The sequence below is a fragment of the Eleutherodactylus coqui genome, chromosome 4 (assembly GCF_035609145.1).
Source record: "Eleutherodactylus coqui strain aEleCoq1 chromosome 4, aEleCoq1.hap1, whole genome shotgun sequence".
Classification (NCBI taxonomy): domain Eukaryota; kingdom Metazoa; phylum Chordata; class Amphibia; order Anura; family Eleutherodactylidae; genus Eleutherodactylus; species Eleutherodactylus coqui.
In genome coordinates, this window is record NC_089840.1 from 301,830,551 (window position 1) to 301,847,173 (window position 16,623).

The 16,623-nt window shown below is 52.3% G+C and overlaps 1 protein-coding gene across 1 annotated transcript in view; it reads right to left on the reverse strand.

Annotated features, from left to right (window-relative positions):
* Positions 1-16,623, reverse strand: part of SORCS3 (sortilin related VPS10 domain containing receptor 3) — an 810,393-nt gene that overhangs the window by 408,121 nt on the left and 385,649 nt on the right. Inside the window, exon 4 of the mRNA XM_066601804.1 lies at positions 12,726-12,884. Coding sequence (XP_066457901.1) covers positions 12,726-12,884 — 159 coding nt within the window. The remainder of the gene's footprint in view (positions 1-12,725; positions 12,885-16,623) is intronic.

A 16,623-nucleotide genomic window follows, 5' to 3' on the forward strand; every position in this document is an offset into this window, starting at 1 on the left:
ATCTCATCTTGTATCCAAGCTAGAGGTGGTACAACAGGGTACTAGAGCCTCCATGCCCCGTACCACATCTTGTACCCAAGCTAGAGGTGGTACAACAGGGTACTAGAGCCTCCATGCCCACCCGTTTCACATCTTGTATCCAAGCTAGAGGTGGCACAACGGGGTACTATAGCCTCCATGCCCTCCTGTATCACATGTTGTATCCAAGCTAGAGGGGGTTCAACAGGGTACTACAGCCTCCATGCCCTCCTGTATCACATGTTGTATCCAAGCCAGAGGCGGCACAACTGGGTACTAGAGTCTCCATGCCGGGCTGTATCATACATTTTATCTAAGCTAGAGGTGCTACAACAGGGTACTAGAGCCTCCATGCCCACCCGTATCACATCTTGTACCCAAGCTAGAGGTGGTACAACAGGGTACTAGAGCCTCCATACCTGCCTCTATCACACCTTGTAGCCAAGCCAGAGGTGGTACAACAGGGTAATAGAGCCTCCATGCCCACCCATATCACATCTTGTATCCAAGCTAGAGGTGGTACAACAGGGTACTATAGCCTCCATGCCCTCCTGTATCACATGTTGTATCCAAGCTAGAGGTGGTACAACAGCGTACTAGAGCCTCCGTGCCCACCCGTATCACATCTTGTATCCAAGCTAGAGGTGGTACAACAGGGTACTAGAGCCTCCATGCCCACCAGTATCACATCTTGTATCCAAGCTAGTGGTGGTACAGCAGGGTACTAGAGCCTCTGTGCCCACCCGTATCACATCCTGTACCCTAGCTAGAGGTGGTACAACAGGGTACTAGAGCCTCCGTGCCCACCCGTATCTCATATTGTATCCAAGCTAGAGGTGGTACAACAGGCTACTAGAGCCTCCATACCCCCGTATCACATCTTTATCCAAGCTAGAGGCAGTATAACAGGGTACTAGAGCCTCCATGCCCTCCTGTATCACATGTTGTATCCAAGCTAGAGGTGGTACAACGGGGTACTAGAGCCTCCATGCCCGCCTGTGTCACATCTTGTATCCAAGCTACAGGCGGTACAACATGGTACTAGAGCCTCCATGCCTTCCTGTATCACATCTTGTATCCAAGCTAGAGGCGGCACAACAGGGTACTAGAGCCTGCATGCCCACCCGTTTTACATCTTGTATCCAAGCTAGAGGTGGTACAACCGGGTACTAGAGCCTCCATGCCCACCTGTATTACATCTCGTATCCAAGTCAGAGGTGGTACAACATTGTACTAGAGCCTCCATGCCCACCTTTATCACATCTTGTATCTAAGCTAGAGGTCATACAACAGGGTACTAGAGCCTCCACTCCCATCTGTATCACATCTTGTATCCAAGCTAGAGGCGGTACAACAAGGTACTGGAGCTTCCATGCCCTCCTGTATCACATCGTGTATCCAAGCTAGAGGTGGCACAACTGGGTACTAGAGTCTCCATGCCGGGCTGTATTACACATTTATCCAAGCTAGAGTTGGTACAGCAGGGTGCTGGAGCCTCCATGCCCCCGTATCACATCTTGTATCCAAGCTAGAGGTGGTTCAACAGGGTACTAGAGCCTCCATGCCCTCCTGTATCACATCTTGTATCCAAGCCAGAGGCGGCACAACTGGGTACTGGAGCCTCCATGCCGGGCTGTATCATACATTTTATCCAAGCTAGAGGTGGTACAACAGGGTACTAGAGCCTCCATGCCCACCCTTATCACATCTTGTATCCAAGCTAGAGGTGGTACAACAGGGTAATAGATCCTCCATGCCCTCCTGTATCACATCTTGTATCCAAGCCAGAGGCGGCACAACTGGGTACTAGAGTCTCCATGCCGAGCTGTATTACACATTTTATCCAAGCTAGAGTTGGTACAGCAGGGTGCTGGAGCCTCCATGCCCCCGTATCACATCTTGTATCCAAGCTAGATGTAATACAACAGGGTACTATAGCCTCCATGCCCTCCTGTATCACATCTTGTATCCAAGCTAGAGGCGGTACAACAGGGTACTAGTGCCTCCAAGCCCACCTTTATCACATCTTGTATGCAAGCCAGAGGCGGTATAACATGGTACTAGAGCCTCCATGCCCCATGTATCACATCTTGTATCCAAGCCAGAGGCGGTATATCATGGTACTAGAGCCTCCATGCCCTCCTGTATCACATGTTGTATCCAAGCTAGAGGTGGTACAACAGGGTACTAGAGCCCCCATGCCCGCCTTTATCACATCTTGTATCCAAGCCAGAGGCGGTATAACATGGTACTAGAGCCTTCATGCCTGCCTGTATCACATTTTGTATCCAAGCTGGAGGGATGTCTGAGTTTGATTTTTGGAGGGCTGATGGGTTATGTTGATACTTTGTATCTGCAGGTGCTCCTTTTATATTTATGTTCTATCACCTGTCTGCAGGTTCTTTTGTAGTCCGTCACCTTTGACCCCTTTTGTTGGGGTTCGGCTTTGGTGTAACCTTTTCATCCTTAGCACCCCTGTGCCAGCACGTTGCCCCCCAGCACGGCCAGGTGGGCACAGGCATCGCCATCCTTTGCTTGTAGGATTTAGAATTCACAACATGATAGAAGTGGAGAGGTTCAGCACGGCTGCCTAATGAACACGGCGTCCCAGGCTCTGCCTTATTCGGGGGCGGAGGCTGCGCCCCTGGGAGCCGCTTCTTTCTGACACATTGCCTTATTAAAAGTGTTCTGCGATGAAATTGCTAAATCTTACAGCGCGTGTCAGCATCATCTGGCAACTGAGACTTAACGACTGTGATAAACTGCACAGCGCTGATCAAGTTGGGAGATCCAGACTCTACGCTCCACAGTCCCTCATTAACCCCCGACATGCCAGCCCCGTGCACTGCCGCCCAGTGCTGTACAAGGCGGGGACGGCCTGCCCGCTGGCTCTCAGTATGCAGGCTGTGTAGAGGCTCCTGGCCACCTCAGGGTCACAGCAAGCCGCGCTCCACTCTCTGTCGCTAGTCCTACTTATGGGGGCCGGGCGCACTCTACCTGCTGCACTATAAGCCCATGGATGGCCTGTCACTTTGTAGCCAGAGGTCTCCCCACAGCGCTGTCTGTCTGTCATCATCCGCAGGAAGAGAGCGCGAATCCTCTCCTTTTGCACCGAGTGCTCTTGCTGGGCCACCATGGTGTCTGGCGCTTGGTCATCACTGCGGTCTCAGTCATCCCCTGCATGGATCATCTTTCTCCTCATGGGTGGGGATCATCTTTCTCCTCATGGGTGGGGATCATCTGAGAGGTGGGACCCTTTGGCTGTCAGATATTTATGATGGATCAGACATCCAGTTTGTGCAACGTGTCCAGAAGAGGAGCAAATGTGGGCGCAACGTGGTCTCAAAACAAGTATGTTGTTTCTACCCTCCTTACTGTCCAAGAGCCTCTCTTAGATCGCACCGCATATCACAGGCAGAAAATGTTATCTAACTCCACTGCCGTAGACCACCTAGGATGAAAGCATAATCCCCTCTACTGCCTAGACCACCTGGGATTGTAGCCATACACCTCTTCACTACTCTAGACTGCCAGGGATGTAACCATATATCCTATGGATGGGAACCCCTGCCAGCAGGAGCTTGCTGCGACCGACAGTGGGGATCAATGAGAATACTGCATGTAAAGTCTTCACAAACGGAGGACACTCCGTCTGTGATGTCATCGGCCCTCTGTATGTAATCGCGGAGGGTCAATAGGGTGCCATGACCTGTAATTGATATGATTAGTGATAATGTATTGCAGTACAGGACTGCAGTGTAGGATTAGAGCAATCATAGCATCACAGGTTCAAGTCCCCCACAAGGACATAAAAAAATGTAAGAAAAAAAGTAGAAATAGTAAAAAAAACAAGATTTTTGTGCACTGTTCCCTCTTCGTTTAAAAAAGATTAAAACCCCCACGTTTGGCATCGCCTCATCCATAGTGACCAGTAAAATAAACTCCCGCATGATAAATGCTATTGAAGAAAAAGAAGGAAAAAAAGAGCCAAAATGGGTTTTTTTGGTCATTTTGCCTCCAAAAGCATGCAATAAAAGCGAAGAAAAAAGCTGTATGTACCCCAAAAGGGTACCAATAAAGACTACAGGTCACTGCGCAAAAAACATACGGCCCCCATAGAGCGCCGTCTGTGGAGAAATAAAAAAGTTGTTTTTTTTTGAAAATTGTCACATCCTTAGGTCCTAAAAGGGTGATTCCACTTCTAGCTGTTTTGCTGCAGGAAGCAGACAGCACCATACATTGTGTAGTGGCCGGGGTTGGTACTACAGGATAAGCCCCATTCATTGGCCACTGCCCAATGTATAGCGCTTCCTGTGGCCCCTTTAAGGCCCAGCTCCAGATCAGGATGTTGTAGGTAGCTTCTCATATCATGCTGAGTAACACTTTATACTACCGGTCCGGCACTGATATCACGTATTATACTGCAGTCACACCCAGAGCTGCACTCCTAATCTTTGCCAGTTGCCATTTTGCATTTCTCAGGAACCAGATGTAAAAAAACTGTCTAAAAGCACAACTATCCTTGCTGCCTCTGGCAACCAATCACAGCGCAGCTATTATTTTCCCAGAGTGCTATGAGGAAGCTGCGCTGTGATTGGTTGCTAGAGGCAGCAAGGACAGTTGTGCTTTTAGACAGTTTCATAGATCTCCCCATGTTCTCCATGCAGCACACAGAGATGTGTCCGCTGTATGGAGAGGCTTCCAGGGCTGACAGTGAGCCCACCCGGGACCCCTCAGCCCTTCCCATGAGCCCATATAGGCGCTGACAGCAGTGTGATGGATATATACCATGACTGACGTCAGCCTTCCTCCCATCCGGACGCCCCCCTGCCCTAAACCCTGCCATGTGGACATTCCCAGCTTGTCAATGAGCCCACCATCCGTGAGTAGATCCTGCTCTGGGGGGCTCACAACGACCCCGAATTACTCAGTAATCTCTATAAAACCAGTGGGCACATAAATCAAATGAAGGAAGCAAAAAGAGCAGAAATTAAGGTTCCACTCAATATTTCTGGCTACATCTACCCGGGAGTGTAATGGGGGTCACAATACCGGAAGACCCTTTGCAGCATCCCGTAGGGTGACCCCGGACACAGGGCATACACTGAGGAGCTGGTGGAGCAAGATGCTGGCTTGTCATGGCGGCACTTACCACGCTCCCTCCCGGAGGGATGCACGCTGCCAAGGCCAGGGCAGCGCTGGACCTCTTCCGGACACCCCCAGCATCATGGGGATGCCTAATAAACATCAGGACAGGTGAAGGCGTTGTCACGGGTGACGCCACCATTCCAGCACTCCCCGGCATGAACATCGGCGGAGAAATAACTGAGCCACTGACAAGGTTATAGTACCTCAGGTCCCCGGGAACGGTCAGGGCCTGGAATAAGGTTACTGAATAATAACCTCAAACGGTACAAGGCAAAAATCAGCAGTATGCCAAGTGCATCAAAATTATATATATATATATATATATATATATACAGACCTGACGATGAGTACCTCCACCCAGTGGTCCTAGGCTTCAGGACGCTTGAGTGTGAACAGTTGAAGAAGAAAGAGTACCTCTGCATGGGGTCTTGAGAAAGTCTTCCTCACTAATTACTCTCTCTCTCTCACTGGAGGCTCACTCACTGCTCATGCAGATCCTTGCGCTCTGGAAATCTCTCCTCCTCCTCCATCTTCAGCACATGAGGGCTGAAGGTGCCCCCTTGTGCCTCTGTACTTTGCTCTCTCAGCTCCAGAAGATGGACCCCTTTTCCCGCTCTCACATTTATAGCCTCTCTCATACCACATGACAAGACATAAATTGTTACAATTACCAGACAGTCAGCTCACACTTTGCAGACATTAACCCCTCACACGCTGCAGCTGTGCAATACACATAACAGAATGACAAGACAGTTTTGCACAGAGCATCTACATGAGATGTACATGTATGACATTATGGGGGGGGCCAGGAAAGCATGTACTGAGCCACGACAGCTTCAGTTGGCAGAAGACCCCTAAAACAACAGAGCCCCAAAGGTGACTGTGGAGCCATCCCTCCCAGCCGCGTTTGAGCCTTCTAGATGCGTCCTGTCTGCAGGGATGACACTTCAATGGAGATGAGATGGACAGCGGAATACATCCTCGGGGGCCCAGAGCCCCCCACGTGGCGCTGCAGAGTCACCCTCACTCAGGAACGCAGGCTTGGTTTTGCTATTCAGCCAATCAGCCGAAGATTGTAGCGGAGACGTCTCTGGGTCCTTCCTGCTCATGGACCCTGACGGGGCTCCACACTGCAGTTACTTAAGGATCCGGCATGAAAGGGTTAAGGAGGCAGCGCCGCGGCGTAACGAGCTCTGTAATCAACACAGCTATTTTAATTTCAAATTGACTTAATGGGGGACAATTACAGGACTAAATATCTGCCGCTAACGAGGAAACATCACAGATACAACCACATCCTGATGAGCCAGGAGGACGATCTCCAGACACACAGCTACAGGTAGAAGGACCCCAGCAGCAGAACAGTGAGTGTAGCTCTGGAGGATAATACAGGATGTAAGTCAGGATCAGTACAGGATAAGTAATGTATGTACACAGTGACTCCACCACCAGCAGAATAGTGAGTGCAGCTCTGGGGTATAATACAGGATGTAACTCAGGGTCAGAACAGGATAAGTAATGTATGTACACAGTGACTCCACCAGCAGAATAGTGAGTGCAGCTCTGGAGTATAATACAGGATGTAACTCAGGAGCAGTACAGGATAAGTAATGTATGTACACAGTGACTCCACCAGCAGAATAGTGAGTGCAGCTCTGGGGTATAATACAGGATGTAACTCAGGATCAGTACAGGATAAGTAATGTATGTACACACTGACTCCACCAGCAGAATAGTGAGTGCAGCTCTGGAGTATAATACAGGATGTAACTCAGGAGCAGTACAGGATAAGTAATGTATGTACACAGTGACTCTACCAGCAGAATAGTGAGTGCAGCTCTGGAGTATAATACAGGATGTAACTCAGGAGCAGTACAGGATAAGTAATGTATGTACACACTGACTCCAGCAGCAGAATAGTGAGTGCAGCTCTGGAGTATAATACAGGATGTAACTCAGGAGCAGTACAGGATAAGTAATGTATGTACACAGTGACTCCACCAGCAGAATAGTGAGTGCAGCTCTGGGGTATAATACAGGATGTAACTCAGGGTCAGTACAGGATAAGTAATGTATGTACACAGTGACTCCACCAGCAGAATAGTGAGCGCAGCTCTGGGGTATAATACAGGATGTAACTCAGGGTCAGTACAGCATAAGTAATGTATGTACACACTGACTCCACCAGCAGAATAGTGAGTGCAGCTCTGCAGTATAATACAGGATGTAACTCATGATCAGTACAGGATAAGTAATGTATGTACACAGTGACTCCACCAGCAGAATAGTGAGTGCAGCTGTGGAGTATAATACAGGATGTAACTCAGGAGCAGTACAGGATAAGTAATGTATGTACACAGTGACTCCACCAGCAGAATAGTGAGTGCAGCTCTGGAGTATAATACAGGATGTAACTCAGGATCAGTACAGGATAAGTAATGTATGTACACAGTGACTGCAGCAGCAGAATAGTGAGTGCAGCTCTGGAGTATAATACAGGATGTAACTCAGGATCAGTACAGGATAAGTAATGTATGTACACAGTGACTCCACCAGCAGAATAGTGAGTGCAGCTCTGGGGTATAATACCGGATGTAACTCAGGATCAGTACAGGATAAGTAATGTATGTACACAGTGACTCCAGCAGAATAGTGAGTGCAGCTCTGGAGTATAATGCAGGATAAGTATTGTATACTTACAGGATATGTATTTATGACGCTTTATGTAGATCCATTGTATAATGGTAACTGGCAGAGTATAAATGTTTTCAGGTCTTGATTGTCATATTAGGTGGTTTTATTTGCTGAGGAGCCGCAGTACTTCTCTGAGTAACGTAGAAGGGGATATATAGAAATAGCCATATATTAAACGAGCCGTGTGAGGTGTCTGCATCCCGCTTCCCGCTGGCGCGGCCCGCAGACCGATTCCTTCCTGCACCTTTCACGTAACCTTCCGCCACTTTATATTAAGAGATGTTTAAACTTTGTAGGTAAAATAAAAATGCTTTATGGCGTCTTTGTGAATGTTAGGGCCTCATTTCCTGCGCAGACAGTGATAGTAAGTGATGGGCTGGCGCCGCGCTCGCCTCCGCTATGTTTACGTTTCGTGCCATGTTTATGCCAGGTTGTCAGCAGGTAAGAGTGATGATGGCATCTGGGAGAGCGCGGAGCTGATGGGAGGATTGATCAGTGCGGACTGTCACATTCCTGGCCCTGGAGATGGGCTCTGATATGGATGAGCAGCTGTCAGCGGCGACATCGCAGCCGCTTCTCCTCTGACTTACTGCGTGACGCTTCTCCACTAGGAGTAAATCAGCCACGAGATGTGACAGCGCAGCGCCGGCTGATAGTATTTCCAGCCCATTCCTTATTTAAAACTTTGGCTTATTTATTTTGGGAGAGCGTCAGAATGCAGGCGGCTTGTTTTACTGCGCCGTCCAATGCGATTGAGCCGGAGAGCCGAATGACTGCATTTTATCAGCGGTATAAACTACTAGCGGTGTTGAGTGGCGCAATAATGCAACGTCAGCTGCGCACTAAAACCTTCTACTACAGCAGAGGGCGAGGAAGGTGGAGAATACGAGGGGCGAGCAGATATCACTGCATATATCACTAGTGCAGGTGGATATATGAATCCCTGTAATACATCTTCCCGCCACCCAGAAGCCTCTATTCATGAATGTCCATGAAACTCCTTCTAGAGTAAAACTGTAAGTAGTAGGGAGCGAGGAGGGGGATGCCAGTGCAGCTAGCTTCTGGGCAGGAGGGCGAGGCCGCCACAACGTTTGGGATGGAGGGAGATGCCAGTGCAGCCTCTGGGGAGGAGGGGGATGCCGCCACAACTTCTGGGATGGAGGGAGATGCTAGTGCAGCTTCTGAGGGGGAGGGGATGCTACCGCAGATTCTGGGGAGAAGGGGGATGCTGCCACAACTTCTTGGGGGGGGGGGGATGCCAGTGCAACTTCTTGGGAGGAGGGGGATGCCGCCACAACTTCTTGTGAGGAGGGGGATGCCGCCACAACTTCTGGGATGGAGGGAGATGCCAGTGCAGCTTCTAGGGAGGAGGGGGATGCCGCCGCAGCTTCTGAGGGGGAGGGGATGCCACCGCAGCTTCTGGGGAGAAGGGGGATGCTGCCACAACTTCTTGGGGGGAGGGGGATGCCAGTGCAACTTCTTGGGAGGAGGGGGATGCCGCCACAACTTCTTGTGAGGAGGGGGATGCCGCCACAACTTCTGGGAGAAGGGGATGCCGCTGCAGCTTCTGCGGAGGAGGGGGATGCCGACACAGCTTCTCACGAGCAGGGGGATGCCGACGCAGCTTCTGGGGAGGAGGGGGCTGCCAGCGCAGCTTCTGAGGGGGAGGTGGATGCCAGTGCAGCTTCTTGGGAGGAGAAGGATGCCGCCGCAGCTTCTGAGGGGGAGGGGGATGCCAGTGCAGCTTCTGGGGAGGAGGGGGATGCCGCCGCAGCTTCTGGGGAGGAGGGGGATGCCCGTGCAGCTTCTAGGGAGGAGAGGGATACTGCCGCAGCTTCTGGGGAGAAGGGGGATGCAGCCACAGCTTCTCGTGAGGAGGAGGATGCTGTTGTAGCTTCTGGGGAGGAGGGGAATGGTGGTGCAGCTTCTGGGGAAGAGGAGGATGCCGCTGCAGCTTCTGGGGAGGAGGGGGCTGCCAGCGCAGCTTCTGAGGGGGAGGGAGATGCCAGTGCAGCTGTTGGAGAGGAGGGGGATGACGTCGCAGCTTCTGGGGAGTAGGGGGATGCTGCCATAGCTTCTCGTGAGTAGGGGGATGCTGCTGCAGCTTCTGGGGAAGAGGGGGATGCTGTCACAGCTTCTCAAGAGGAGAGGAATGCCACTGTAGCTTCTCGCGAGGAAGGTGATGCTGCCACAGATTCAAACGAGGGGGTGGGTCCCGCCGCAGATTCTCACGGGGAGGAGGATGCTGCCGCAGCTTCTTGTTAGGAGGGAGATGCCACCGCAGCTTCCTTCGAGGAGGGGAATGTCGCTGCAATTTCTCGTGAGCAGGGGGATGCCACTGCAGCTTCTCGCGAGGAGGGGGATATCACCACAGATTATAGCGAGAAGGGGGATATCACCACAGATTATTGCGAGGAGGGGGATGCCGCCACAGATTCTCTCAAGGATTAGGATGCCACCAAAACTTCTCGTGAGGAGGGGGATGCTGGCACAGCTGCTCGCAAGGAGAGGGATGTTGCCGCAGCTTCTTGCGGGGAGGGGGATGCCGCCGCAGCTTCTGGGAATGAGAAGGATGCTGCTGCAGCTTCTGTGGAGGGAGGGGATGCTGTTGCAGCTTCTGGGCAGGAGGGGGATGGCGGTGCAGCTTCTCATGAGAAGGAGGATGCTGCTGCAGCTTTTGGGGGGTGGGGGATGCCACCACAGCTTCTCGCAGGTAGGGGGATGCCGCTGCAGTTTCAGGGAAGGAGGGGGATGCTGGCACACCTTTAAGCGAGGAGGGAGATGCCGCTGCAGCTTCTCGTGAGGAGGGGAATGCTGGCACAGCTTCTCGCGAGGAGGGAGATGCCGACGCAACTACTCGCAAGGAGGGGGATGCTGCTGCAGCTTCTCTTAAGGAGTAGGATACCACCACAGCTTCTTGCGAGGAAGGCTTGCCACCACATTTCTCGCGAGTAGGGTAATGCCACCGCAGCTTCTGGTGAGGAGGGGGATGCTGCCGCAGATTCTCACGAGGAAGGGGATGCCGCGGAAGCTTTTTGTGAGGAGATGGATACCGCTACAGATTCTAGCAAGGAGGGGAATGCCGCCACACATTCTTTCGAGGAGGGTGATGCTGCTGTAGCATCTCGTGAGGAGGGGGCTGCTGCCTCAGCTTTTCACGGGGAGAGGGATGAAGGTGCAGCTTCTCACGAGGAGGGGGATGCCGCCTCATATTTTCACAAGGAGGGGGATGCCGGCGTAGCTTCTCGCTTAGTGTCTTAAGGCCCTTTTACACTGGACGACTTGCCAGGCGCCGATCGTCTCACAATGCTCGCTGCTGTGCGTTTACACAGGAACAAGTCTCACTGAGAGCCCGGCTCAGAAGCGACCGACTGCCTGTTTACGCAGCCGATCCATCATTCAGTTTTATGCATGCGGAAACTGACCGATGAAGGAAAAGCATAGACATTCTCGTTGGTCATTCAGTCGGGGTGTGCCTTTACACTGAGCAGTGGTCACTCAGATTCCGCTGGATGTGGCTATTTGAACAACTTCTCGGCTGTCTAAAAGGGCCCTTAGTGGAATAGTGTGAAGGGGTGAAGCTGTGATTGGTCGGCCCAGAGCTAGATGTGGGCCGCAGACGCTGGATCTCGTATCATGAGGGTTACAGGACTATCCAGATGTTTAGAGCAACTCCATGACTTGCAAACTGTTGGGAACTTCAGGACTCTCCGGTAAACCTCATGATCTAAGATGCAGTGTCTGTGGCCCACGTGCAGCTCTGGACATTGCACCCGCAGGAGGGAGCGCTACCGAATGGAGCGCTATACACTCCTCCGCTGTGACATCACAGCCATCCACTCAGCAGTATGGAAAGCGAAGACGATAGATGAACGCTAAGAGGGCTTCTCCATGACTGCAACAATATGGCCATGAGAAACCCATCCTAGGATGGGGGAACGCATCAGGGGGAGGGAGATCTCCACACGCTTGGGCGAGCGTTTCTGTGTCAAATGCAGTATCTTTACATGCACCCCCACCCCCCCCCCCCCACCCCACCCCCGGACCCTCGGAACATCAGAGGTGAGGAAAGCAAGCGGGGAGGAGGATTCATCCGGATGCACATGAAGGTACTCCTTGCCATTTGGAGAGACAGGAAGGGGGGCTCCTGCCTAACAAAGCAGGAAGCACCATTAATGAGGGTAGAAAGGGGGGCACCATTAATTAACAAGGATACATAGGGGGCACCATTACCTAAAGCAGCTACAAAGGTCACCTGGAGAAAGGTGGGGGTAGCAACAAGGCGACGCTTCTCTCGGCCCCACCTTTCTTTTAGTGCATGTGACCCAGATGCGGATGTGGGCTGTAAATATGGAACGTCACAAGTAAAAAGGGGGTGGGATCTGTGGAAAGGGGCGGGGCCTACAGATGCCAAGGAAAGTCACTCGCTGATCTCCCTGATTACAGATTCTACAATTATTATACATTCCCATACAAAGGTTTCACCCTATTTGCTGGGTTCTCGGAAGCGGACACCTATATTAAAGGGGTTGTCTATGATGAGCTGACCCCTTTAAAGTGCATTATAATAGAGCTCATTGACGTTTATATGGCAGGCAGTATCTATCCATTGCGCTTCTATAGACGTCCCTCGACATGGAGCGGTTTTCTGGGCGCACACAAGGGTGATCCATGCGTAGCATAGCCTTCGTTGGGGTTGGAGCTCCTGGACCCTAATAAACAGTCTGAGACTCTCCCAGGACAGCAGCGTTCCCTTACATCAAACTGAACCCCAAAGTGGCCCCGGAGCTCCTTCTATTTCATATCTAGCTTATAAAGTCTCAGAGAGTTGGGCGCTGGAGCCGACTCCAGTATTCGTGCGTTACCTTCTGGTCCAGGCTGTACGCCAGCACCCAGTCCTCCTGCTTGGGGTGGAAGAGCAGGCTCTGGATGTAGAAGCTGAGTCGGTACTTCTGGTAGGTGGCCCCGGCATCAGAGCTGATGAGTATGCTGCTCTCCACGTCCGGATCACTCAGGAGCATGATCTAGAAGAGAGCCAGAAAGGTCTCTATTACAATATATCCATAACCAAGAACTGTCCCTGCAGCCAACTGCACCAAGGGCCCCGCAAGAAGACCCCCACGGTATAAGGCCCGATGCACACGGCCGCCTCTGGATTGTGCAGCACATACTACCCATAACATGCTATGCAAAATCGCTTTTCCATGTCCGCTCGCAGAGGGAAAATCGCAGCATTCTCTATTTTATCGAGATTTCAGCGCGGACGGCTTTGAAGTCAATGGAAGCCATCCAATCCACGGCCCGTCCACAGTGACAGTGCAGACGTGCCGCAGAACTTGCGTCATTGCTTAGCGACGGCACAGAGTCATCTGTACTACGCATGTGCCAGGCCGCCACATCCACATTGCAGGTGAAGAGCATTGTGGACGGGTCCGCAGGGGTCAGCGGCCGGGCACCATGTCGGATTCCACTGCAGGATCACGCATGCGGAATCCAACCCCGCCGGGTGCATTTAATCTAAGTTGCACATAATAGGTGAGGGGTCCGTTATAGGACAGGAACCAGGAGCTTCAAAGCTGAACCAATGGTGGAGCGCAGCAGACATAGATACGGTATTATACATCGCTCTGCACGATTTCTGTACTGGTGACTAATAAAAAGATTTGCCGGAGCCGGAAAACAAAGTTGTAGGTGGGAGGCAGACATGACAGGGTTAACGGGAAGTGAAAGGGTTAAGAGAAGAAGAGAACTCTGGGTAGAGAAAGGGGGGGTTAGTGGGGGAGTAAAAAGAGCGGCAAGGAAGGTGGGGGGGAGGAGTCAGTTTTCAAAGAAAATTAGCAGTTGGAGCATAGCCGTGGAAGTGTCCCGCCCGGCCGCCCTTGGGTAAAAAAGGGAGGGGGGGTGTATCGTCATGGCAGCAGGAGGGGTGGAGGGGTCCCTTGGAGTCAGCTAAACTTCCCTCTCCGTGAATTGTTTGGCTAGGACTGTCGCCTCGGGGAGTCGCAGGGCGGTGCCTTGCAGTGGTTATGGGAGGGGTTGGCCAGGTTATGGCTAGCCGGCCTCGGGGTCAGGATGAGGCGACCTGAGGCGAGTGAGTGGCGGGCCCCCGTGTCTGTCGACTCGCGGCGGGGGCAGTTGGTAGGGAAATAGTGTTGCCCGAGTCCGAAATGCGACGGGTGACAGGCACAACTATTTCCCGTTTTTCTGGTGAGGCGACAGTCAGGTGGTAGGGCTCCATGGGATCCCTCCCAGGGGTATCTTTGGTTAAAACGCTTATTTATGTTTATGGTATGGTTAAATAAATGTGGCTGCTGTGGCCATAAATTAATCCAACTTTTGGTGTTGCGTTGTTTTTTAAGGTATGGGGGAAAAGGGAAAGGGGAGGTAGGTCACAGTAGGCAACGACTCCGTATACCCTCGTCATGTGTCTGATTGTATCCAAGTCACAATGTAACTAATAACAGCCGGCTGGATCAGCCACAAGTCAAGGAGACAACTAAGTGAAATAATGTCACTAACGTCAGCAAGAGCTTCTGTAATTACTAAAGGAGGTTCAGTAAGGAGATGAGATGGCAATGTGGGTGGCACACGTGCTTTACCCGTTAAATAAAGACCCATGGAGCCTGGTTACTGACAGATCTGTCCGTCTCAGCAATTGGTCAGTGTGAGCTGCGCCTCCATGCAAATAACTTTTAGAAGATGTGTTATGGAGAGGCTGGAAAAGGCTACAAAAGCTGAAAACCCGGGAGAACATCAATCCCTGGTTATATCTACAGATGGAGGACATTCAGGACCGTTCTACTCTCTCCAGGAGTGTCCGATTCTATCACTCCAAGAACACAACAAGCAACCCTGAAAGAACCCAAGAAGAACATCAATGGACCTAGAGAAGTGTCTACAGACTGCAAGATCTCTGCCCTCTCTTAGATAACACTGACCAAGAATGGTGTTCATGGAAAAGCACCACAAAGGCCACTGCAGCCCCCCTAACTGCAGCCCCCCTAACTGCAGCCCCCCTAACTGCAGCCCTCCTAACTGCTGCCCCCCTAACTGCAGCCCCCCTAACTGCTTCCCCGTAACTGCTGCCCCCTAACTGCTGCCCTCCTAACTGCTGCCCCCCTAACTGCTGCCCCCCTAACTGCCTCCCCCTAACTGCTGCCCCCACAGTACGCTGAGCATGCCCGCTCTCGCCCCATTCCCTCCATGGGACTGCTGCTTTTCATACATTGCCCCAATGTATCTGTTTGTGACGAGCTGCGGCCCTTTAACAGGTTTCTCTTTTACTTATTGATAAAATTGAAAGAGGAGAAAAAATGGTTAAAGACAGGAAAGTTTGTTGCACTCGGGCGCCAGTCCAGCCCCCCACTCCTGTCCGTGGTCTCAGTAATTATGAGGGTCCCACTTGCAGGTGAATTAAGAGATGAAGCACACATTGCATTCTACACTGAGGGCTCATCCCCACGAGCGCTGATCACGCCCGCCATGTACGCCCCGTAATATGAATGGAGTCAATGAAAGTCCATTGATGTTCACTGATCCGCGCACATTAGTGTATATCCACCACACATGAAAACGACCGCCGCATGCTCTATGTCATCGTGTATCACGCACGGACAGCCCCATTGTTCTCTATGGGTAGCGTATTCAACGCTGTCCATACACAATACATTGCATACGTGACACCGCTATGAGACAGAGCGGGGAATTAACAAAAACACAGTTACAGAGCGTGCGTGAGATCCACGGTCATGTGCAGCGCATTGGCTGCAGTACGCGGTGATACCCGGTTCATCGCCTGCTGCTGGATGATCCGCGCAGCGTACGCCGTTGGGATGAGCCTTAGCAGTCTTTGCTTGGCAGCTGAATCGGTTTCTACTGCTTCGCACCCACTTTTGCAGCATTGTAAGGCAGCTCTGGATCTCCTAGCTCCATGATGGTGAACCTATGACACGCATGTCAGCACTGACACGCGTAGCCATAGTCGCTGACACACGGCCGCTGTCGGCCGTTCACCCCGTTAGTGAATACTAGCAGGGGCCGCGGCTCCCCTGCTGCTATTCACTAACCAGCGCTACTACCGATAGCGGCACTGATCCCGGCGCACACTGTGATGTCAGTGTGCAGCCGGGATCCTCCTCCCCCGACGTCTCTTACAACTTGGTTCTGCGAGAGCGTCCGGGGGAGGAGGCGTCCGGAAGCACACTGACGTCAGTGTGCGCCACAGATCATCTCTGCTAGCGGCGCGGAGGGCAGCAGAGGAGCAGAGCTTCCAGGACATGGACGGGGTGAGTACGTGGGTCTCGGTGGGCCACTGTCACTGCTGGGGGGGCTGCTGTCACTGCTGGAGGTCCGCTGTCACTGCTGGGGGGGCTGCTGTTGCTGCTAGGGGTCCACTGTGGGAGGCATTGTCACTGCTGGTGGGTCGCTGTCACTGCTGAGGGGGCCGCTGTCACTGCTGTGCGGGGCACTGTCACTGCTGGGGGTCCACTGTCGCTGCTGGGGGGGCTACTGTTGCTGCTGGGGGACCACTGTGGGGGGCGCTGTTGCTGCTGGGGGGGACGCTGTAGGGGGCCGCTCTCGCTGCTGGGGGGCCACTGTAGGGGGAGCTGTCACTGCTGGGGGCCGCTGCTGGGGGCCAGCTGTGGGGGGCACTGTCACTGCTGGGGGCTCATCATTACTGACATAAGTGAGGGGAGTCTGGGGGAGGCGAAGGCCGGTGCTGTGGGGGTTTTGGGTTTATTAACCCCTTAGTGACCAAGCCTG